This window comes from Malus domestica, chromosome 12, assembly GCF_042453785.1.
Source record: "Malus domestica chromosome 12, GDT2T_hap1".
In the NCBI taxonomy this organism is placed as follows: domain Eukaryota; kingdom Viridiplantae; phylum Streptophyta; class Magnoliopsida; order Rosales; family Rosaceae; genus Malus; species Malus domestica.
In genome coordinates this window covers 27,745,641-27,770,198 of record NC_091672.1, presented here as the reverse complement: position 1 = coordinate 27,770,198, position 24,558 = coordinate 27,745,641, and the positions used below count along the sequence as shown (strand labels likewise).

At 37.1% G+C, this 24,558-nt stretch overlaps 3 protein-coding genes and 1 long non-coding RNA gene across 5 annotated transcripts; 3 read left to right on the top strand and 1 right to left on the bottom strand.

Moving 5' to 3' along the window:
• Positions 1-342: 342 nt before the first annotated feature.
• On the top strand, positions 343-1,003 carry LOC139189942 (uncharacterized). Its single transcript, XR_011573718.1, has 2 exons — positions 343-518; positions 735-1,003. It is a non-coding gene; the product is annotated as an uncharacterized lncRNA (long non-coding RNA).
• Positions 1,004-3,930: 2,927 nt separating this feature from the next.
• On the top strand, positions 3,931-10,195 carry LOC103451296 (phospholipase D zeta 1-like). The gene is made up of 20 exons (XM_008390714.4): positions 3,931-4,246; positions 4,657-4,758; positions 4,887-5,002; positions 5,098-5,239; positions 5,319-5,489; positions 5,625-5,798; positions 5,890-6,132; positions 6,214-6,330; positions 6,432-6,571; positions 6,703-6,852; positions 7,035-7,191; positions 7,276-7,734; positions 7,832-7,942; positions 8,038-8,184; positions 8,292-8,489; positions 8,578-8,679; positions 9,115-9,246; positions 9,353-9,418; positions 9,517-9,578; positions 9,699-10,195. Exons 1-20 carry the CDS (start codon positions 4,055-4,057, stop codon positions 9,949-9,951), a joined length of 3,234 nt encoding a protein of 1,077 aa, XP_008388936.2. The 5' UTR covers positions 3,931-4,054; the 3' UTR covers positions 9,952-10,195.
• Positions 10,196-11,828: 1,633 nt separating this feature from the next.
• LOC103450886 (ABC transporter G family member 11) lies at positions 11,829-15,987 on the bottom strand. Its single transcript, XM_008390291.4, has 10 exons — positions 15,141-15,987; positions 14,312-14,601; positions 14,050-14,221; positions 13,832-13,954; positions 13,547-13,675; positions 13,265-13,459; positions 13,089-13,175; positions 12,719-12,991; positions 12,515-12,622; positions 11,829-12,426 (listed from the first exon to the last, which is right to left on the bottom strand). The coding sequence occupies exons 1-10, from the start codon at positions 15,492-15,494 to the stop codon at positions 12,094-12,096; spliced, it is 2,064 nt and encodes a 687-aa protein (XP_008388513.1). The 5' UTR covers positions 15,495-15,987; the 3' UTR covers positions 11,829-12,093.
• A 3,028-nt stretch (positions 15,988-19,015) lies between these two features.
• On the top strand, positions 19,016-21,342 carry LOC103450885 (CST complex subunit TEN1-like). 2 transcript variants are annotated; one of them, XM_008390289.4, is made up of 4 exons: positions 19,016-19,239; positions 19,741-19,886; positions 20,640-20,793; positions 20,916-21,342. In XM_008390289.4, the coding sequence occupies exons 2-4, from the start codon at positions 19,783-19,785 to the stop codon at positions 21,033-21,035; spliced, it is 378 nt and encodes a 125-aa protein (XP_008388511.1). In that variant the 5' UTR covers positions 19,016-19,239; positions 19,741-19,782; the 3' UTR covers positions 21,036-21,342. The 2 variants fall into 2 exon arrangements, with proteins under 2 accessions (XP_008388511.1, XP_008388512.1); XM_008390290.4 differs by having other exon boundaries at positions 19,100-19,239; positions 19,727-19,886.
• The last annotated feature ends 3,216 nt before the right edge of the window (positions 21,343-24,558 follow it).

The window sequence follows — 24,558 nt, the reverse complement described above, 5'->3', positions numbered from 1 at the left end:
CAAGGGTGGAGATGTAAATGGCAATTACTGTTCATTAATGGTTATTACTATTCATTTAAGGCAGTTACTATTCAATAGGGTGGATTGAATAGTGGATTGCCAGGGGGGAGGGCTCCATGGGTGGAGTTGCTCTAACGTCTCTCTCTGTACCCACCCACTCAACCTTCGTTCATCCCTCTCTCTCTCATTCCTATTCTATCTCTTTTTCCTCGACTTCTCCATTTCCATCCCTCCATCTTCTTCTCTTTTGGGCGGGATATTTCCCCCCATTTTTTAAACGAAAAAGAGGATGTCAGTCTCCCTATTTCAAGAGGCTCGTCTCCTTCATTTATCTCTCCCTTCTTCCAAGCACACCCTAAAACCGTAGCTCCTCTCTCCACATTTTCTCAAACCTTAACCTCTGTTTCTGCAAACCAAACTTTAATCTTCCATCATCAACCCATAAAACCTCGTAACCACAGATTTACCGCATCACCATAAGGGTAGCAGCACCGATCTTCGTGTCGACGCACTCAAAGGTAAACTTCTCACCCTCCCTTGCTGATTCATGCACTCATGTTCATAGATTGAAATATACCATACAAGAAAAAAAAATCTTCAACTCCTCATGCACTCAGGTTCGTAGATCCATAATTTTTTAAAGGTATAAAACCTGAGTTTAATCTATAGAGATTAGAGCCCTAATGTTGAAGTAGTAAAGTATGGGAGCACTGATCTGATGGCAAGCATGGCAGCATGGAGCTGCTAGAATTATATATGGCAGCATGGAGCTGCAGAATATGGCAACATGGAGCTACAAAATATGCGATCTTCAACAAAGGTAAGCACGGGAAAGCATCATGGCAGCTGCTAGTATTATATGCAAGCATGGAGCTCTGATTAGTATTATATGTAATTGTTAGTTTTTTTTATCTTCATCTTGTAACCGGTTCTCTAATAGCTCATATATATGTGTTATTTGTACTTCCTTATTTATATGAAATAGAATACATTTAACAAGAAATTCTACATCCAAAAACCCCAGTTGAATTCTTGAATAAATTGAATCTGTGAAGTTTGCATCCCATGTATCATCTGTGTAGGAATGCATGATAATTATTTTATTTATCGAGATGTTGGGTAATGTCGGTTAGGACCGACAATAGATTGAGTATTTTATTTGTTAGCTACTAGTTGACGTTGGTACTTAATGTCGCTTGTATCCGACGCAAGCTTCGATGTCACTTTTAAGCGACGATGTTGTTCTTTTTTATTTTATATTACTTTGCTTCTTAGTGGCAGATTAATGGGGCTAAGCGACGTCAATACCCTTTTTGTGATGGTAGCATTGGTGTCGGTTCCTCTATCCGACATTGCACGATTTAATGTCGTATTTTTACTAAAAATCCAATAGTAATTAGGGTTTCTTGTCGGTTTTGCCATCGCCAGTGATATCCCCTTTTGTAGTAGTGTGCTCAAGAGAGGGAGAGAGAGATTCAGGCCGTTCAAGTTTTTTAAGTTTTGTGAAGTGAGTCAGTGAGATGGACTAATAGGAGCCATGGGCTCTAGACACAGAGATTCAAAGTGGATCTCAATCCATGAGAATTACCTAAATTTACACTAGTCGGAGCGCACCCTAGACTAAGGGCGGCTCCGTCTTTGCCTCCATAAGACAAGGAAATTTTTTTCAGAATTGAAATTTACGGAATACAAGAGGAGTCTTGAATTTACTCATGAGCTTGACCTCTATCAATACACAGTCTTTCATTATTATGTAAGTTGGGTTCAAATTGTCCACTATTTATAACTTTTTGATACAACCGATATTGGAGGAGAATGATTCGAACTTAAAACCTTGAGTCCAATAAAAAAACATTCTTAACCAACTTAACTAAAAATCTCGTGCCTAATATTCGTAGTTTTTTTTTTTTAACCGAAATGATAGCTTCATTAGAAATCAAAGGCATTACAAAAGACCTCCAGCAATGGAAGGGGCTAGCTCAAACAATCTTCTAGCAAGAGGTCGGCAATGAGATCCGGTACCTCAAGCCATCTACAAAACCATCACAGTGAAGAGCAAAACGCGCTAGACAGTGGCCGATACCATTGCTTGTCGACTTACGTGGGTAGAGTAACCTCCAGTGATTGTGGACAGGACAACTAGAATTTGAAATCTTCAACAATATGTCCAAAGGAGCCGTCCAAAAATGCAGTTACAATCTGCAGGGAATCGTTTTCCAAAGTTAAATTTTGCATACCCCCTTGATGACATGAGCTTCTTGTTGTGTCCATAGTTAAATTGTTCATTTGAAAGAGCTTTTAAAATGATTAAAAGTGTTTTCGGTGAAAATATTTTTGAAACTAATCCTAACAAAAATCCAAATAGATCATGAAAAAACACTTAAGATGTTTTATGCAAGAAACACATATCTGGTGTTTCTTCCAAACTACACTTAGTGCATTTGAAATCCAAAATCAATTTTACCAAAAAACCTTTCAATTATTTTAAAAGCACTTCCAAACAACGAAATTCTACTTTTGTCCATACAAATCGCACGAACTTGTGCTTAAATATTAGGCCATACATTGTTTTCGTCTTGCTTATTAGGTTAGAATCCGGTGTGCGTCATCGACCAAAAAAATATATATATAATTAAGAAGGGTCAATTATTAAACCAAAACTTGCAATTTTATCTCTGTGACTTGTCACATAAACTGCACAATCTAGCCGTGCACGACAAATTGTTGGTCACAAAATTTAACAAATATTAATCTTCTTCCTAAGAGTATTATTCCTTTATGCCTTATTTTACTAATTACCTTAATTATACGTAATTAAGGATTTTTGATAACCCACTATATATCCCTTTTCGGCATATTCGCAGAGGTAAGCACATAAATTTGAATATTCTTTTTTCTATTGATCCTCCATTGGGATATGCCGTATACGGCATCCAGTACTCTGAGTGCATGAACCCTAATGACATCATAGGTACATTTACCAAAATACCCTCAAGTTATTTTCATGAAAATTGACTTCTATATAGAGAGTTCCTTTAACTAATATTTAGATTTGAGTTCAAATCTCATGGGGGCAGACATCTATTAGAATCGCACCGGTCAAAGCAAACGTAATGAGTTGGTTTGGTTGTGGTTTTGAGCTTTCCAAATTGGTCTAAACCTAATCGTTTTGATCATTTTATATTTATTTTATTTTACATGTCTAGTATTTCACTAGCTAATAACTAAATAAATATGGTGAATTGTAACCGTATTAGTAATTAAACTTGACCAATCCAATTTGAACCGTATCCACTCCTAAAAATAATTGTTGATGAAAAAAGGTAAATTTATAAACTAAATTTAGGTCTAACTTTGATTGCATATGGTCCAGTATCTTAGTGGATAAAGTGTTGAATTTTTATTCATACGCGTCCCGGTTCGAAATTCCTCATTTCCTTAAATTACTGTAATAGTTTCGAAATCTCTCTCCCCCTCCTAATTATAGTAAATTAGAAAGGAAAAGAAAACTATGGAGGAGAGTATAATCTGAATTTTGGTTTCTTAAGTGAAGAATTACAATGAAACAAAAAAAAATTAGAAGGTTACTTTGGACAATGTGGCAAGCAGCCATTGCAACCATCATGAATTACAAATGTCATATCCGTAAATAATAGATCAACTGAAAAACTCCAATTAGTTGGGCTAATTTTTTTATTTCTCATTAGAGAAAATATTAATTCCAACTCTTTATGTGACAACCAAGGTCACCCAAACTGCATGCTACCTACTTCAGCTACTACCACGTGGAATAATAAACGAATTCAAATCGAAGAATGAGCACGTGTCATTCTACTAACCAAACATCATGAAAAACCCCTGGGTTCAAGTTCACCCAAACCAAAAGCCCGCGTTCCTGAATTTCCCGGGAGTTCTGCAAACTATAAAAACCGCTCCATTTGACCATCAAGCTCTTGTTTCTTGATTTATTTCATCTGGTTTTTTCTTAAAAATTCCAAAAGTCTCCATCTTTGGCCTGGGTTTTTCTCAAAATTCCGAAAGCAAGAACTGTCGGATGTCGTCGCAGAAGCTCATTGCCAACGGTTCTGTTAAGTCCGATGCAGTGAATATGAACGTGGGGCCTTTCTCGTCCATGCCGATTTTCGACGAGCTGCCGGTCGCCACCATTGTATCAGTTTCGCGGCCCGATACCGGAGATATTAGCCCCATGCTTCTGTCTTACACCATTGAGTTTCAGTACAAACAGGCAAGCACTATCTCTCTGTATAATTTGTTTAGGATGTTTTTTTTCTTCAGTCAGAATTTCAAGTTTTAGAAAAAATAAATAAATATTAGTTTTTGGGATTGAAATTGTTCATCCGCTAAGCATTTTCTTTGGTGTCATATACATAGTTTGGGAGGTGAATTTCGCACTCCCGTTTTTTTCTCTCCGTGCACTTGTTCCGTTTTAATTTTCTAGTTTTTCGGTTGAATAAATTAAAGGAGAATCGAGGGAATGAATACAGGAGAAAACGTGAGTGTGAAAATCACTACGTGTATCCTACTGGTAGTTTTTGGGTACACTTGTTCAGGATTTGGGATAATCTTTTTGCGCACAGATGTCTCATCTGACAATTTACATGCTAAAATATTTGTTTTGTATTCCTCTTTAAACAGTTCAAGTGGCGGTTGCTGAAGAAAGCGTCACAAGTTCTCTACTTGCATTTTGCTTTGAAGAAACGTGCGATAATTGAGGAGTTTCATGAGAAGCAAGAGCAGGTTTGCTAGTCGCATATGATACGTCAATGCAGTTCTTTATTATTTGAAACATTTACGTGTAGAGGATTTTTCTCATATACATTTGGGCTTAATCGTCGTATAATTTTCATGGGAACCTTGCACGAAAGGTTAAAGAATGGCTACATAGCATAGGAATAGTTGACCAGACAGCGGTAGTACAAGACGATGATGAACCAGATGATGGGGCTGTTCCTTTACATCACGACGAAAGTGTTAAAAACAGGTGATATCTGACTTCGTATCCACTTCTCTTCTGTGCTTGGGCACAAGTTAGGCCGTAATAGTAATTATGATTTTCTAAACTTGGTTGTTCTTCAGATATGTTCCATCTCGTGCTGCTTTGCCTATCCTCCGTCCAGCATTAGGACGCCAGCAGTCCATTTCAGACAGAGCAAAGGTGGCAATGCAGGGTTATTTGAACCATTTTATGGGAAACATGAATATAGTAAATTCTCGAGAGGTACGCTCCTTTCTATTAGTGCTGCAATTTGGTGGTACTCATTTTCACGTTTGTTATAAGAAGTGGTTTCAAATTGTAGGTCTGCAAATTCTTGGAGGTCTCGAAGCTCTCCTTTTTACAGGAGTATGGACCAAAGTTGAAAGAAGGTTATGTAATGGTGAAGCATCTACCAAAATGTACCGGGGCTAATTCTGATGTTAAATCTTGCGCGTACTTTTTTCTTGATTGTTGCAGCAACAACTGGCAAAAGGTTTCGTCAATAAACTTCTTTCTTTGCTTGTTTTTTTACAGCAAAATCAAATTATATTTTCCTACAATTTGTCTACTATTTCTTTCTTTCTAGAGAACCACATTTGTTTATCGTGTTGGTTTTATCCAACTGCAGGTGTGGGCAGTTTTAAAGCCCGGGTTCCTGGCCTTATTGGAGGATCCTTTAGATACCAACCTTTTAGACATTATTGTTTTCAATGTATTGCCAGCTTCCAATGGAGATGGATGGTCTCAAATATATTTGGCTAATCAAATAAAGGAGCATAATCCTCTACGTTATACATTTAGGGTGAGCTCTTGTTTTAATATACTTACAACAGCTGCTGTATAATTTTATTCAATTCTGACGACCGACCACATTGGTTTGTTAATTTCAAAAGGTTGCTTGTGGAAATCACAGCTTAAGGTTAAGAGCCACTACCAATGCTAAAGTTAAAGAATGGGTTACCGCGATCAATGATGCTGTTTCAAGGCCTCATGAGGGTTGGTGTCATCCTCATCGGTTTGGTTCCTTTGCTCCTCCAAGGGGTTTGACTGATGACGGAAGTCAAGCCCAATGGTTTGTAGATGGCGAGGCAGCATTTGAAGCTATTGCTTCATCTATCGAAGGTGCAAAATCAGAGGTTTGTTTCTCGCCATGTTTACGCTAATTAAAGTCTATTTCTAGTGATTATAGGACTCAACCATTAAATGTTTGCTTCCAGATATTCATTACTGGCTGGTGGCTTTGCCCTGAACTGTATCTAAGACGTCCTTTTGATAGCAATTCGTCTTCCCGGCTTGATGCATTACTAGAAGAAAAGGCTAAGCAAGGTGTTCAGGTGCAAATAATTTTCTCTCGTTGTTTGTATTTATTATTTGACATCTATTTCTTGATTCTTAACTTCCGGATGATAATCTCCATTGTTAATTTTGTATGCAGATTTACATTCTTCTCTACAAGGAGGTTTCTATTGCTTTAAAGATCAACAGTTCATACAGCAAGAAATTGCTTTCGAACATTCATGAGAATGTGAGAGTATTGCGCCATCCTAACCGTTTTCCCACAGGAATTTATTTATGGTATGCACATAAATCCTTATCTGATATAAAGATTTAATCGAAAGAATTCTCCAAGTTTATTTTTTTAACTTGATTTTGGTTTGCTTTCATGATGATTCTCCATAAATTATTTATGAAAACGACACGTACAGGTCACATCATGAAAAAATTGTCATTGTTGATTACCAGATTTGCTACATTGGAGGATTAGATTTGTGCTTTGGCCGCTATGACACGGTTGAACATAAAGTGGGCGACTGCCCTCCTCATATATGGCCTGGAAAGGACTATTATAACCCAAGGTATCTCTCTCGAAAAATCATCAGTATAGTTTCCTAGACCAAAGGAGATCAAATTTTCATTGTTGCTTCATACGACTCACACATATTCCTCCAGGAAATTTTGTGCTAAAAATATCTAGTATTTTGATATGAGCATTTAGAAAGAAATAGCCGTTTAACTTTGCCTTTTTGTGGTGGGGTAGAGAATCCGAACCAAATTCTTGGGAAGACGCACTTAAAGATGAATTAGAGCGTGAAAAGTATCCGCGTATGCCTTGGCATGATGTCCACTGTGCTCTTTGGGGACCGCCCTGTCGTGACATTGCAAGGCACTTTGTTCAGCGCTGGAACCATGCTAAGGTTGATTTTGTGGTACTGCTGGTATTGCTGATGCATTTCTTTTTCAATATAGTAAATTTGCTAACGTGATGAACCATTTTCTAGAGAAACAAAGCTCCAAATGAACAGACAATTCCGCTACTTATGCCTCACCACCACATGGTCCTTCCGCATTACATGGGAAGAAGTAGAGAGATGGACATTAAGAAGAAAAACAAAGAAGACAACCAGAATGGGACCAACAGAGAGAATTTTTCCTCACCATCACCGGTGCAAGATATTCCATTGCTTTGGCCTCAAGAAGCGGATGGTTTAGATGCTCCTATTTTAGACCAAAAGTTACGCGCCATGCGCTTGAATCAGAATCTTCTCAACCAGCCAACTGATGGTTTCATAGATGACCTTCATTCTAGGGATCTTAAAAGTGAAGCAAATTTAAACACGGTGACACAGTCTGGCTCAACAACTCCAAATGAATGGTCAGAAAGTTCAGACAATGGCGATCATGCTGTTGCTGCTGATGATTATGGACAAATAGGTCCTCGTACTGCATGCGAAATTCAGGTTAGCAATGCCTCTGGGATACACAAAATTTAAGTTTTAGATTTCATGATTTGCTAGGTATTAATATAGTTCTATCTAATAAATACGTAATGTGTAGGTTGTAAGAAGTGTGAGCCAGTGGTCTGCTGGGTCTAGTCAAACGGAAGAAAGCATACATAGTGCTTATTGTTCTCTCATTGAGAAGGCAGAACATTTTGTGTATATTGAGGTTCCCCACCATCCTCACTTTTCTGTTCAAAGTACTGATTTTCGGTTCTTGCATATACTGATCATTTTGCTATTTTCCATTCTGTTTGCTTCCAGAATCAATTTTTTATATCAGGTCTTTCAGGGGATGACATTATACAGAATCGTGTCCTAGAATCGTTGTACAGTCGTATTGTGCTAGCACACAAAGAACAAAAGTGTTTCAGAGTTATTGTTGTCATACCACTATTACCCGGCTTTCAGGTACCAATTATTGGTTCATTTTCTTAATATGATAGTGCATGACATTTTTCTGTGAACTTTCAGCGACATTGTTTTACCTTGCTTATAATCACTGGTGCATATATTAGGGTGGTGTGGACGATGGTGGTGCAGCTACTGTTAGAGCTATAATGCATTGGCAGTACCGGACGATTAGCTGGGGAAAACACTCAATACTGCAAAAGCTTAAAGTTAAGCTTGGTACCAAGACACATGATTACATTTCTTTCTACGGTCTGAGGACATATGGCAGACTTTTCGAAGGTGGCCCTGTGGCCACAAGTCAGGTACTTTTATGCATTACATATCATATATGCTTAAATGCTTTTGTTCTCAATTAATTGCTGAATTCCGCTTGTTGTATGTATTTACCAGGTTTATGTGCACAGCAAAGTGATGATCATAGATGATTGCATTTCCTTCATCGGATCATCTAATATTAATGACAGAAGTCTGCTTGGATCAAGAGACTCTGAGGTAAGTTTGTGTCATTTTTTAAGTAAGAAGTGTTTCAGCATGTCTATTGCACTGCGTTAGATCTTTTATTTGTGAATTCAGCTTAACTCAACTCAATTTCATAAGTAATCTAATGCTGTAGACCAGAAACGCTATCGTGTGCTGCTGATGATTGAGCATAGAAGTTGATTTTTTACTTGACATCTAGAATAATTCTGAAGAAGGTATAGTGTTTCTTAAGTTGTGTAGTACTCCCACTTCCCTAAGAATTTTTTTGCTAAAATGAGCCGTTCATACTTCCTCGATAGCTCTAGTACGCAGGAATAGTTTTCTTTAGCAGTCAGGTTCACTGTTTTCAGTAGCTGTACTTGGATAATTGTTTATTTTTTCTGAAACTCGAACCAAAAGTGATCCTTCCGACAACATTACCTATGAACAATGTCTCATTTGTTGCAGATTGGTGTGGTAATTGAGGATAAAGAGTTTTTCGAATCATCTATGAATGGACAGCCTTGGAAGGCCGGAAAATTTGCGCATAGTCTTAGGTGCTCCTTGTGGTCCGAGCACCTGGGTCTTCTTGCAGGGGAGGTTGGTAACATTGACGAAACATTCACTAAACTCTCTTTAGTTATTCGTGCATGTCTTCTTCAGATAAATATCGACATTGTTTCTTGATCCGGTATAATTTCTTCAGATACATCAAATCAATGATCCTGTATCAGACTCAACATACAAAGATCTGTGGTTAGCAACTGCAAAGGTAATAACTTGCAAGTCTCTAACAAAGGATTATGGCTATTGTTTGGTTGATCAAGTATTTTGCGATTTCTATAACTATGTCGTGTTTCTCTTTTACAGGAAAACTCAACTGTTTACCAAGATGTCTTTTCTTGCATCCCAAGTGATTCTATCCACTCAAGGTACAGTACTACCAAGGTTTATCGTCCCGCAAACAAAATTTATGTACCAACGTTTTGTATTTTCGTTTCTTTGATGTATGAACTCTTAAATCTCTACTTTTTTTTCCCATCAAACTACAGAACTGCTCTCAGGCAATGCAGGGCTCAATGGAAAGAGAAACATGGCCACACGACGATCGATTTGGGAATAGCCCCCGAGAAGCTACTACAGTCTTGTGAAGGTGGAGAGGTGAAAGAAATAGATCCGATGGAAAGGCTGAAGCATGTAAGGGGACATGTTGTTTCCTTCCCTTTAGAGTTTATGCAGCAAGAAGATTTGAGACCAGTCTTCAATGAAAGTCAATTTTACACTTCCCCTCAAGTATTTCGTTGAGCATGTAATTCCATTAGGGCTTGGAGGCACCAAAAATTTGAAATACATGTGTAAATAGTGGGAACAATTTGTTTACTTACAATTTGTGCATAATTACACACAACAATTTAGAGAGATGGTATAAAAAACACCAAATGTATATATGTACATTTCTTTTCTTTATTAGCGAGGGATCTAGATTGTGAGAAAAACTTGTGTAAGACAGTTGAACCACATGTATTGTTGACTGCTCTCACAAAACAAAGTTCTTGTGTTTTGGTGGTTGCATCCAACCCCACTAATCCCACCCCTTTGAGAGAGGAACCACGTGTACTATCTAATTGCCCTCACAAAACAGAGCCCCTGTATTTTGGTGGTCACATTTAACCCACTAATCTCACCCCTTTGAGAGAGGAACCATGGTGTATTGTCTGACTGCTCTCACAAAGCAGAGCTCCTATATTTTTGGTGGTCGCATCCAACCCCACTAACCCCACCCATTTGAGAGAGGAACCACGTGTATTGTCTGATTGCTCTCACAAAACAGATGCCCTGTATTTTGGTGGTCACATCCAACCCCACTAATCCCACCTCCTTGCAAGAGGAACCACGTGTATAGTCTGATTGCTCTCACAAAACAGAGCCCCTGTATTTTGGTGGTTGCATTCAAACACACTAATCCCAACCCTATTGCGGTAACCTTTATGAAGTTCTTTTCTAGATTGTTTATGAGAAAGTGCAAACTAAAACTTTTAATAAAACAATTCTAGCCATTCCAAAATTACTTTCAAAATGACCCCAAGTGTCTTATAACATCTTTAACTTACGAGCAAGCACCTGTTAGGGTAAGTAAACGAATAAAATATTATGAATCAAGAATTTTCAATTAGAACATCATCACCAGGATAAAAACTACTCATCTTCCTTCTGGTTGAAAACTCATCATATTTGGAAAGAGTGCTGCTAAACCCACCTTAATGTCTTATCTCACCCACATTATAATCTCACCACCACAAAAAGTTAAAATTTTGAAATGCTATTTTCTCATCCCCTATTATTCCCAAAACAACCTCTAATATATATCTAAATTCTTTTGTAAATTAAAAAATAAATATTAGAGTGCTAATATGCCCAACCGGGCCTCCACTCACCGCGAAGGACTCTTCCCGATTTTTATTCCGGTTAGAATTCCAAAATTTGATCACTCTCCAAATCTTCAGCCGATTGCAACCCTTTTTTCTTCCCTCCCTCCAGATCTCCAACGCAACCCTCTTCCCTCCCACTTCCAAATCCCACGACCAAGCCCCATGCCGCATTCCCAAACTTTTGTCCTCATACTGTCATACACCATTTCCAAATTCGCGACAACCCAATCCCACCCCCTCCAAGCCCAATTCCTTCCTCTAGTCTCCCATTTCATTTTTTAAAATTTTTAAAGAATTATGTCATTATTAAAAGGAAACTTTAACGAAAAGTTCTCGGTACTATTCACTTTAACGAAAAACTACATTTTTATACTAAAAAGTCAAAGGAAAACTAATGAAAAGGGCTTGAAAACTTTGAGTTTTAATAATAAGGACAAAATAAAAGGTAAAGTGAATAGTAGCAGGTTTGACTTTTTAGTGTAAAAATGTGGTTTTTCGTTAAAATGAACCGTACCGTGGGCTTTTCGTTAAAACTCCCAAAAGTCAATCCTAGTACTATTCATTTTACCCTTTATTTTGTCCTTATCATTAAAACTCTCAAGCCATTTTCATTAATTTTTCTTTATTATTAAAATGCTTTGAACAACTACTATATATGATTAAACTAAGGGAATAGAAAGAAAAAAAACTAGAAAAAATAGAAAATGAAGAAGATGTTTATTTGGAGAAATTGAGATACTTGCAGACAGATGGTGAACAAAGAAAGAGAATTTTTCTTTTTCTTTTTTATTGCTTTGGTCCTTAGATATCCTTTTACAATAAGATAAAATTAGTATTAAAATTATTAAAAAGCGGTGGGAAGAAAAATAGGTGGGGTAGATTTATCAGCACTCTTCGGAAACCAAGCATCAGAACATATGCTAATGCTCATAAATTACATAACATACTACAAACTTTAAATTCAAAGTCCCTCAAGTGCTTTATAATTTTGTGGAACTCTTCTCAGAGAGGTCTGAGTCTACCTTCTTGCATAGTTCCTCAAAGAAGGTGACTGGGTGAGACCATCAGGAGCAACTGTTGTGTTTTGGTTTCCATTCTTCTGTTGCATCCTCCTCCTAGCCATGTAACCTCGAATCCACGGCGTCACGTCCTCGCTGAACTTGATCATGATAAAGAAGATGATCCGGTACACAACAATCATGCTCAAGATCACACTCAGGTCTATCCATTTTGATCTCGCGGTGTTAATCTGGAACACATTTTCCAGGATGTACTCGCCGGGTATCTTGGGAAGATGATCCGGTGTGTCGTTGTCGAACAATAAGCCGCTCAGGTCGTTCTGATATTGTCCCTGAAGGTGAAACATGTTCATAGACATCAGTTGTTTGAAGCACAATTCACTGCAAGTAATTGTCTACCAGTAAATGTTGTGTTTTTACCTGTAAGGCCCAGAAGTGGAAGCTGATGTATGACATAGGATAACGCCAGACGAGTTTTGGGATGTCATTTGGAAGCCTGAAGTACCCGGAGACTAGCATGAAGATACCCTGACATGTGAAGAAAACCATACAATTCATCAAACATTGTCCAAGAATACGAAAAATGATATGTTCCGATTTTGAAAAACTTCGATTGTTACAGACCTGAATTCCAGCCCCTATGATAATGCCCATGAGGAAGTTGGGGACAACGCTGGCTATCGCCATCATCAAGCTCTCAACGACGGTGACACTTGCATAAAGGCACAACACAAAGAAGAGATAATGCTCGAAGCCCGGGTGGAGCCGGACCATGAAGTAACAAACAGTACCGGCAAGAAAGGTAATAAGTATCAGGAATGGCATTGCAGAGAATGTGTTGCTGATCACAAATGCAGTAACGCCGTAGTGGCCATTCAGCCTCTCTCTTTGGAAAACCTGGGTTGGTGGTGAATAATTAGACTACTAAAAATATAAGTAAATATTTAGGGTCTTTTCGCATGGGGCGAACTGGCGAAGGGTCTAAGGAACAAACCTTCATATCCTCTATGAAAGAAGGAAACCCGCCAATTGACATGAACGTGACAAAACCGAAGACGAAAGATGCACATGAACCCCTTGCCTGTCACATAATGAAAGAGGAGAAACTATTAGTGCCTGAATGAACTTGGGACTTCAGATAGATAGTTCCGCTTTGCAAATAATACATACCAGAATCGAACTGTAACCCGTTCCCACATTCAAATAGATGGTTCCGATACAAACTGTGACGACAATGTAAATGACAAGCCTGAGCCAGTAGTATCCAAAGTCCCTTGACATGTTGATAAATGAACGCTTGGTCAATTGGAAGGCCTGCATAAAAAAACTAGCCTGACTTCCTCCAGAATCTAGCACAGTTCCTTTCTGCATCATATGGCAAAAGAAACATCAGTCAGAGTAATCGAATTAATGACCAACTAGTTACAAATCAGGGTGTATCTAAACACTTACAACTTTTGATATCTCCTCAACTTTTTCTCTAGCTGCGTACGAGTATTGAGAAGAACGATAGGAATTAATCAGAACTCTTATAGCTTCAGCAGTGGTCATCTTCTCCAACGGATCATCACTTGCCTCAAACTGATAACAGCAAAACAAAAAAGTTTTGAATTTTATCAGAAGACCGAAACTATGGCTACAAAGTGTGAACAAAGAGAACAGCAAAAACAAGCTAACAATAACATTTAAAGTAACATAATATAGAGATAGAGAAGAGAAAGTACTATACATACATACCCTGAGTTTCATGGACCCTTTGAGTGTGGCCTTTACTTTGTCGAAGTCGGAGTTTATGCATCTAAGAAAATGATCAGATGGGTTCCTCAAAGCAGGGCAGGGAAAGCCGGATTGTGCAAAGAACTGAAAAAACCGACCAATGTGTCCGTAAGAGCTCTGTTATATTTACATAAAATCAACAAATAGATGTTCATAATGCGAAGACTGAGGCTTCTTGCCTCGTATGCATCCGCCGCCTGACCAAAATAGACAGTTTTGCCACTAGAAAGCAAGTACAGTTGATCAAACAGTTCAAAGACTTCACTACTAGGCTGGTGAATTGAGGCTATAACAGTCCTTCCGTCTCGTGCCAGGGCACGTAATGTCTGAGTCACGAAAAACGCCGAAGCACTGCCACAAAAAACCAAATGATCATTAAGATTTAACTCTATAACATAATAATGAAAGCACTTCAAACCAGTTAAATGAAGGCATACAAACCTATCAAGTCCACTTGTTGGCTCATCAAGGAAGAGAAGTCTAGGCCTCGTCAAGATTTCAAGAGCAATGCTGACTCTTCTCTTCTCTCCCCCACTGATCCCACGCAAATGCCAATTTCCGATAACAGTGTCGGCGCAATCCTGCAGACCCATCTCTATGATTGTACTCTCAATCAGTGCCCTCTTTTCCGACCAAGCCATCTTATCCGGCAGCCTCAGTCTTGCCGAATACGAAATTGTTTCTCGTACCGTTAAAGTTCCAATCAAGTTGTCATCTTGGGTTACATAGGCCTGTTTAAATTTACACCACATATGCAAAAAAACATCATCAATATGTTACATCTAGAAATTTGCCTGGCGCTTGATCAAACATAAAAGTACTAGCGCCTATTTGGGACTGCTTCAGAAAGAACAAAAAACACTTTCGGGCAGACGAATTTTTTTTACTACGTTTGACAAAAAGAAAAAACTTTAAAGTGTTTTTGGGTCATAGAAGCACTTTAGGGTTTAGTGAAGCTCTTTCTGGCTAGGTGTTTTTTCCGGAAAGAACTTGGATTTCTAACAAAAATTTCAAGGTGTTATTAACAAAAGAACTTTTAGCAAAAACGCTTATGAGTAAAAGTGCTTCCTCAATAAACACTCCCAAATAAACCTAAAGCAAACAGCTCAAAATCAAGTAAACGAAAAAGATAATGATCAAATTCCTTAATAAACACACCCAGATGTCCGTTGTTTATCATCACCAACAACACGTATCGACATGTTATGTTATGAATACATTTCCGACAATATCTATATAAAATTAAAGAGAGACAGAGATTGCTACTCACAGCAGTGCCAAAAGAGAGCTTCCGTTTGCGGCCATTGAGAAGTATAGTCCCAGAAAGGAAAGCATTGGCGGCCAACCGACTGGAGAGAGCATCAAGCAAAGTCGATTTTCCAGAACCAGAAGGCCCCATGAGAGCCGTAAAAGTTCCAGGCTCAGCATAACCAGTCAAACCCTCCAAAACCTTCTGCGTCTCGCCGTTGTTCAGAGTCACCATCACCGTCAGATCTTTCCACGTCAGCCTGGCAGACACATCCCCAACAATCTCCAAACCTGGCTTCTCCCTCCACAGAGTCTCACTCAGAGGGCTCAGCCCTCCGGCCACAACCCCGGAGGGCTTGCCTGCTTCTATCTCCATCACTGCTGCGGCCACCGGTGAGCTCCTTGTCTTCTCGTCGTATGCCACGTTAACTAATTTCTCGGTAGCTCGCTCGGCTAGCTCGAACTATAACCGATCAGTCCTTCAAAAAACAGCTCAATCACGATATTGCACACAACCCAGAAGAGATTTATAGTCGTGTTTACGGAAGAAGACGAGGAATCAAAGATGTGAGTGAAGAAATGAGAAATGTGTGAATTTGACTGACAGGTGGTTGCAAAGCATGGAAATTTGAATTCCCATGCAAAACGAGCCCGTTCAAAGTATGAATCTTTTGGTATCACAAACTGCTTAAAAGAAAGGAATTAAATTTATTTTGGTGTGGTTTTCCATTTCTGATTGAGAGAGTTTGAATCTTTGAATTCTGAGAGGTGGTTGTGGGGAGAAGAAGAAGATCCATACAGCTATATTTTTTGTTCTGCAATTAATGGGTTCTGGTGGCATTTTGGTAGGAGCATTTAATACAAGGAACCACTACTACCAGAACCGACCCCCAATATTAACATTTGGCACTCCTCAACATTGTCACACATAACCATCTGTTTTTTGAAACGCTACTACACTTACCATTTAATTGTATCATTCCGCCAATACATGTGGATCTCATATTTATTAGAGAAATGATATAAATAGATCGTAAGTATAGCATTTTTGCTGTTTTTTAATTTTTTTGTGTATATTGAATTTAGTTCACCACATGAAAAATTATCGCAAATTGCTATTGTATTTCGATGAGTGTGATTTAATGAAGTTTACCAATCTTTTTTTCTTTTTTTTTCTTTTTTTTTTTTGGTATATTGAATTTAGTCCTACTTGGTGTAAGAACTGGCATAATTAGTCTTATTAAAAATTATGTTGTCATTTTAACAGTGTGACGATCATATGATAGTCTTATTAAAATTAAAGTAAATTGTGGTAACGGTCTCTCAATTTTAATCAAATTGGAGCAATGATCCATCAATTAAAAATTCATTATCATTGGTCCCTCAACTCATCAAAATGTGTAGCTATGGTCCTGTTCGTCAACTTCGTTAGAATTTTGTCAAAATAAGTTATGTTGGAAGAACCGTTGCTACAATTAGAGTCAATCAACTCATCAAAACGTGTATATATGGTCTTTTTCGTCAACTTCGTCAGAATTTTGTCAAAATGAGTTATGTTTGAAGGACTATTGCTATAATTGGTTAATATTGATGGATCATTACTCCAATTGGGTTAAAGTTGAGGGACAATTTCTCCGGTTGGATTAAAGTTAAGAGGTCAATGGTAATGAATTTTTAGTTGAATGACCATGACCGCACGTTTTGATGAGTTGAGAGACCAATGTTAATGAATTTTTAGTTAAGAGATTATTACTTCAATTAAGTTAAAGTTAAATGATCATTACTACAATCTTGTCGTTTTAACACGATCATACTGAAAAATTAATAGTAAGTGGCGATATCATACTAGCTAGGGCATGGGCATGGGCGTGCATGTGCGTTAATGTGAAAGCTCCTCAATCAATGACAGTCACAACCGTCCGCCTATAGGTGACGGTGCCTTGGTATTGCTTGGTTTATACATAACGACGAGTCACAAACTGCTTTAATTGTGCATTCCTTCCTTCTTCAACCTTCAACCACCTCAACAGGAAGATAAAGAGAAAGAGCTCCTCTCAATCGTCATGGGCATTGCCGCATAAGACACATATGATCTCATCTCGTCCTACTTTGGCCCTCTTCAATGAGGATTGACATCCGTTCTGAATTTCTGTGTTGGAGTTCCTGGATCGAAAAGATCCGGATCACTCAATTTCAATCATATACTCTCTATAACACTATCTCATTGACGCACTTCACAAAAACTCAAAAAATTGAAATGCTATCTCTTCTTCTTCTTTTTTCTTAAATCATCTGAATTTTTGATCCACAGGCTCGAGTGAACCCAAATGCCTTCAATGGGACTCCATCCCATTAATAAATGGATAGAGCTTCGTTGCGGAAAAGATCAGCAGCTACTACTTATGCTCAATCATGGTTGGACAAGTGTCCAAATTTTGATTAAATAATTAAAATTTGGACACGTGTCCAGTCATAATTGAGCATAAGCAGCAGCCAAGTCCAATTCTTAATAAATAAAACAGTTTGGTGGTGGGGGGTCCAATTTCTCAAACTAGTCTGGTAGGCAGAGGTTGTGATAGTCGGGGGATTAATTCCTTTTCTTTCCTATTGGCACCTCACTATTTTGTCTTGTTTGTTTCAATTGACGTACTAATTTTCTTTTTTTTTTTTACTTCTAAGTTCTAACTAAACAGCACTTCTGTTCATTTGCAATGTAGCAATTTTGTATCTTTCCGCCGTACCCATCAGCTACCATTTTAGTTTCATAAAGTCGTAGAGATCTAAAACTCTTAAGTTTCATAAAGTATAGAGATTTGAAACTATGTATTTAGGGTTTTTTTTTTCTTTGATCCACTACGGTTCAAATTCTCTCTTTTCAATGTAGAATATTGTTTGTATTAAAAATTAGAAAAAAATTATTTTTATGATCTGTCTTATATTGTTCCACTTAATAGTACGGTCTGATGGTATTCCTCTTCATTTGAAAGTGAGAGGCCTTAGGTTCAAATCTCGTGGATGGCGAATTCGATACCAAATTAGGTTGCACATTGAATGGCTTAGCTGAACTCCTCCTCCTCTTAGTGTAAAAATATCGATGTACTAATAAAAAAAATGTAAAAAAAAAAAAAAAAACCCACCTCCTAATTATGTATATTTTTATAACTTCTCTTAAACTCCTGGTTTATTCTCATACACACTTTCTTCAAGCCCTCAAACCTAAAAGCTTTGTTTAAGGGGCAAGCGGTCATCAAAAATCTATTCTGTTCGGTAAAACTTGCTTATCGCGGATTAGTGCATTTATGCGCCGCAAGCGTCCTTAAGTCAAATACACAAGTTGATCTTTCTGGTTGGAGATATTTTTCAGTGTGAACAGTACACAAGTTGATCTTTCTGGTTGAAGATATTTTTCAGTGTGACCGGTACACGGGGTGATACACTACGTGTTATTATACAAATGATGAGATATGTGTGTTAAAAAGTTAATAACTTAAAAAATAAAAAATTTCACTATTTATATAATAGTACGTAGTGTACCATCAGTCTTTCTGTCACAAAAAAAAAAAAATTCTCATCTGATTTAGGTTGCATTCATTTTGACATGTGAGAAGGGCTAACATCCCTAGTGGATTGGGCTTGGGAATGCTAAGGTTTAAGCTCAAGCATGTCGAAAATAACACTTTCAAATTTCTTCTCCCAGCTCGATAGTGACGGCGCCGATGGTTCTCCACTACCGCTGCCGCCATCATGGGAGTTGGGGTGGGAGTTTGTGAGGGGGCGGACGATAATTTTATTTTTTTATTTTTTTTTGGAAAAAGGAAAAAGAATGAGTTTTTGGTAATAAAAAAAATTAAATAATAAATAAAAAAGAATGAGTTTAAGTCCAAATAAGTTCGGACTGATTTGGGCAAAACCTATTGAAACCGACGATTCGATTTCATAAAAGCCCAAAACAAAAACACAAAAAAACGAGGTAGGCGGTACGCGGTAGGCCTACTGCTGTTTTGTACAGAGCAGCTACTACCAGTATTCGAATGGTGTTTGAGGAAAGATACAAATTTGCTACATTCCTTCACCTCCTCGTACAGAAAGCTCCCGCCCTTGAAAAACCAAAGAACTTTAAGGTCTGTGACTTTCGTATCGGTTTCTTTTCTTAAAGTTTGGATCTTTTTTACTACATTTTGTTTGAATTTGGGTATCTGGGTATGGTTGATTTGTTAATATGTATCATTCTGTAACTTGATTTTGTGCTGATTTGAATTGGGTGAATGGATTGAAGGAGAAAGATGCGATCTTTTATCTGCATTTGGTTTGAATTGCAATTTTTGAGATGGGTTTTCTGCTAAATTGTTCTTGCCGTCATGAATTTATTTTTTCTTTCTGAATATATGCTTTCTGACTTCTGGGAATATTTTGAAGTGTAAATATATGCTTTCTGTTCTTTGTTAAGTGTGATGTAAAAGATTAAAATTAGTGTTAACCCCATCTTTTCTTATTTTTCATATTTTTGCTTCTTTTGATAGGTTGTTAAAACTGTAAAAAGTTCCAAGTTATAGTTCAAAATTTCAAATGGTTGCATTTTGGTACTTTTTAGTAATTAATTGCATGCAGTCGTCATATTTCAGGTGAGATTTGGATGCTTTTTTTGAAGCTAGCGAGTTTAGTTCATGGCATCATCTGAAATAAAATCTGGGGCATTGGTTACACTGCAAGACCTGCACCCATCTTCCTCGTACTTCAAGCAAGGAGCTTCACTACGAGTAACCGGAAGGTAAGACTTCTGCCCTTCCAATTTTTAGTGGTCCTTTTCAATTGCATCGTGTAAATATTGATTGTGTTCCTCTTTTATTTGCTTTCGAATTATCAGTAACGAATTAAATCCCTGAGTTTTAAACTTGGAAGGTTTGAAACTTACAGATTCAATTCTTTGAGTTTGATCTCATAACTCTATTTATAGTGGCTTAATAGGGTACACGTAGTTTATAGCTAACGCGGGTTCTGTTGGTCTTGCGGACGAGGAAAACTTGCCTATCGCGGGATCTACATTCCCATGTTACTATAGCTCTCAATGTACTATGTCACGTGATGTAAGCTAGATGAACACGCGGATCTGCACCCCGCTACAGGGAGTTCTTGTCCTTGGGGACAGCCTTTGCATCACAATGGTGACAAGATAGATGGAGATGAGGGGAAGAAAAGAAAGATAAACTAGAGGTGGAGTATATCATACGGACTATGTAGATATGATAGTTTCGGCATTTTCGGTGCTGTGACAACATTGCTCGGAACAATTGTGGTTTGATTTAGATTTAGTTAGATGATCGTCAAGATGGTAGTGTCGGAAAGGATGCAGAACTGTCCGAGAAGATATTCTTGAGGCGAATGTGGCATCTCCGGTTGGTGCATTGAGGAGGATGCATATAGTACATTGGTAGCATGATGTGCATGAAGTAGACAATGTGAACCAAGTGCATTTCTTATATTTATTCTTCAATATCATTAAGAAGCTTATGAATATTCATAGGTTACAAGATTATTCTGTAGAGACAGCCATTGCCACAATTGTCGATGGAAGTGAGAGATTAAAAATCAACACTCAGCACCTTCGGGAGCTTAGTTTTCGAGTTGGATCTGTCTACCAGTTCATCGGCGAGCTGCTTATTCAACCGGACAATGAGGTAAGTGGTAAATTACAATTACATTCACTTGATGATTTTTGGTGCCGGTCTTTTTTACGAGTCACAACATATGAATGTGAAAGCAATAAAGCTCAAGTGTTCTTGTTCTTCTTTTTTCTCAGGCAGTATTGCAGGCACGTGTGGGTAGGAATGTCGACGGCATGGATCTCAATCTTTATCATCAGTCTCTTCAATTGTTAAGACAATTTCAGGCCAATCATTTGAAGAACCCAGCAGTTTAGGTATTCCGCAGTAGTTTGAATGAGTGTGATACTCATATAGAGGAATCAAGCAGCCTGAGTTTGATACCTATAACATGCATTAGTGTGAGTTCGATAACTGTGAGAGTCATACTTTAGAACCTAGTAGTTTATAAGGTATCACGCTCAAATTTTCTGGCCAACTATAAGAGTGTGATTCCTATGTTAACTTAATATATTAGCATCATACTCACTTTTTCGAGCCTACCAAGGAAGGCCTTAATACAACTGTACTTTTGGAAAGGCTCATGTGGAGATTTTAAAGCTTATAATATTTTGAAATTTCTCATCTTCCCCTCTATATTATATGAATTAGAAAACTCTTTAGAAATCTTACATTTTGGTGTCACTCTCCATGCACGTCTTTGTTGAGACGAACTTTACCTATACTTGGTATGCCATAATGCTAATATTATAAGTCAATAATGCACTGTCATTTAGTAAAAATTATAATACATGGTACTGTATAATTGATCTAAAATACCTCCACAATTGCATCCCTAGGTATAATTAAGTTTCACCTGCCTTAACGAGCATTCTTTTCGTGAGAAATGATTGTCACACACGTCTCTCACGTCTTTTCTTCTTTTACACCTTCTCTATTTTTTTTATTCTCTTTCAAGTATTCAATTCAAATGTTGTAAATAAACAGGGTCTGCAATCGAGATAAGGAGTATGTGGAAATCGTCCCTCACTTTTTCAATTGCAAATTTAATTGAAAGACCAAGTCACCCCCAACATCCAACCAATCAAACGATGCAGATAGACATTCTAATGAACTTCGTGCGACAATCATTACCACCCCACTTCATAATTTAAACAAACATAATTGGGCCCATATATTTTTAAAGAACATTGTTCGCACAACGATCAAATTTTCTGCATCTAAAATCGATTCTGTTTTGTTGCGGCCTCAATTAGTTTTTGACATTTATTAAGTTTATAATAATAAAATTTTAAAATATTAGATTTATAAATTGGAGTCACAGAAATATCGCATCTATTTCGAACGTAAAAGATTTGATCTCGTTCGGAGGTCCGTGCATGGCCAAAGTCCTTCACCCACCTTTAACGTATTCTCTGGAAGCTTAGCATTGCACGTCGCTATCGAGGGCGCCGCCCCACACATGATTGTTGGCTCTTACGTGGCAGCTGTTGGTTTGTTGGAATTCAGGCGGTGCTGGACCCCAGGTAATCGTTGCTCCTTTGCACCGAGTCACCGACCTCATCATCTTCGTTAACAGTGAGGAGCAAAGGATAATGTTGCAAAGTATCACGTGTGAAACAGCAGCAAGGCGATAATCTTGTGTCTCATGCTCTGAGACGTGATATTGAATTTAGGATTCGAATTCTAGGAGGTTCTAATATTAAGAGTAAATTATAGTAATGATTTTTTAATTTTAATAAAATTAGAGTAATAGTTTCTCGATTAAAAATTCATTATTATTGGTTCCTCAATTTATCAAAATATGTAGCTATGGTCATTTTCGTCAACTTCGTTAGAATTTTGTCAAAATAAGTTATGTTGGAATAACCATTGCTACAATTGGGGTCCCTCAACTTATCAAAATGTGTAGGTATGGTCTTTTTCGTCAACTTCGTCATAATTTTGTTAAAATGAGTTATGTGGGAATGACCATTGCTACAATTAGGCTAAAGTTGAGGTATCATTGCTCCAATTTGGTTAAAGTTGAGGGACTATTTCTCCAATTGGATTAAAGTTGAGAGACTAATGGTAATAGATTTTTAGTTGAGAGACCATAGATGCACGTTTTGATGAGTTAAGGGATCAATAGTAATGGATTTTTAGTTGATGGATTATTGCTCCAATTGAGTTAAAGTTAAGAGATCATCGCTATAATTTACTCTAATATTAATGGTATAAGTTTTTAGATAGAAGCAAAGTACAGAGCTCATGAAAACAAAAATCAGTTTCCTAATTGATGCATTTCGTCAAACACTTAGCGAGTTTTTTGTATCATCCAAATTATGTTACGCACATGTCAACACTCAATATATGTCGAAAGCAATTTGCCGAATGATGTCAAGAGAAAACTTAATATGTCAAGATATCCTTAGCATACATTACATTAAGTATTTAGTGAGCATACAAGGGATTCATACCAAACATTCGGAGAATCCTCAAATGACCTTCATATGTATATTTCTTGAATTCAGAATGATCTTGGAACCAGCTTGATCCAATGTACATCCGCCACTGCTTAGTACTTTGAATGTTTTATTTATTAAATTTTTATGTAATAGTACAATAATTAAGATTAAAATCTCGCAGTACAAAGGACTCTGAAGCACCCAAAAGTTTTGGCTCATGCTCATCCTATTCATGCAGTACAATAAATGGACTCGTTCGAATGAAAATACCTTCTTCTATTTTCCCCCTCCAATAATAAAATTTTGGTAAGAATATTCTGGAGTTCAGATTTAATATATAAATTTGTTTCCCTTTGAATAAAAAATATTATCTACAAGAGGGGATGTGTTTAGTCTCACAATAGGCTAGCAATAATGTGGTTCAAAATTCACTTTTAGCAAAAGTCGAATCTAAAACCTCTCACTTACTAATTAAGATGAATATCACTAGACCGTAGTACTAAGTGATATATTTCATATATAAAGATATGCTCCAAAACCTAAACTTTGATTACTAGAAAATCACCGTTTAAAATGAAGATAATTACTGAACCACATTATTATTAGCTCATTGTGAGGCTAAATCAACCATCTCCCCTTAGTGTAGATAATATCGATGGTTCAAAAAGAAAAATGAAGATAATTACTAGAAAATCACCATTGGAACTTGGAAATGAAGATAATTACTAGAAACTTACCGTTTAAAACGAAGAGTTAAGTGCTAGATGATTAGTTGGTCTACAAATATTTTACTCTTATTAATTAAAAACATCTTAGTTCAAATATCATAGACAATAATTGTGAGTATTAAAACACGCATTGGGTTGCATATAACTAACACAAGTATGAGGAATTATGACATACAGTCATGAGAAGTGAGAACACCCATATTAGGGTTGGTTTGGAATTGTGGTGTTTTTAAAATAAAATAAAAAACAACTTATTAAAAAACTAATGTCAATGAAAGTAGAAAATCATAGAAAAATAGAAGCAGAGTCTACCATGTTTTTTAAAAAATGTTTTTTTCTTTCAAAACTTAGTAATCAATGCTCATTTGATGAACTTTTTAAATGACAAGTATACCCCCACATGTTTAACAAAATTACAATTTTTACCCTTACATTATTGTTTTTTACAATTATTATATCACATTAAATACTATATCTTTTTTAGTCATTTAACATATTCAAATTAATTTATATAAAAGTTTACCAAACACTTAGACATTGCTTTTTTTTATTAAAAGCACTTTTACAAAAAAAAATTTATCAAACACTTAACAACTTTATTTTACAGCTGTTTATTCTCACATCACAGCAAAAACAATTTTTTTTAAAATGCACATTAATACCAA

Excerpts from the sequence above, each read along its gene's own strand:
- LOC103450885 (XM_008390289.4), top strand. The coding sequence starts at position 19,783 with ATGGCATCATCTGAAATAAAATCTGGGGCATTGGTTACACTGCAAGAC. Across the intron at positions 19,887-20,639 it reads TCACTACGAGTAACCGGAAG|GTTACAAGATTATTCTGTAG; the intron begins GTAAGACTTCTG and ends GAATATTCATAG. Across the intron at positions 20,794-20,915 it reads TTATTCAACCGGACAATGAG|GCAGTATTGCAGGCACGTGT; the intron begins GTAAGTGGTAAA and ends CTTTTTTCTCAG.
- LOC103451296 (XM_008390714.4), top strand. The coding sequence starts at position 4,055 with ATGTCGTCGCAGAAGCTCATTGCCAACGGTTCTGTTAAGTCCGATGCA. Across the intron at positions 6,572-6,702 it reads CCCACAGGAATTTATTTATG|GTCACATCATGAAAAAATTG; the intron begins GTATGCACATAA and ends CGACACGTACAG. Across the intron at positions 9,419-9,516 it reads TGTGGTTAGCAACTGCAAAG|GAAAACTCAACTGTTTACCA; the intron begins GTAATAACTTGC and ends TCTCTTTTACAG.
- LOC103450886 (XM_008390291.4), bottom strand. The coding sequence starts at position 15,494 with ATGGAGATAGAAGCAGGCAAGCCCTCCGGGGTTGTGGCCGGAGGGCTG. Across the intron at positions 14,602-15,140 it reads AGCTCTCTTTTGGCACTGCT|GCCTATGTAACCCAAGATGA; the intron begins GTGAGTAGCAAT and ends AAATTTAAACAG. Across the intron at positions 12,427-12,514 it reads TCCACTTCTGGGCCTTACAG|GGACAATATCAGAACGACCT; the intron begins GTAAAAACACAA and ends TTTCACCTTCAG.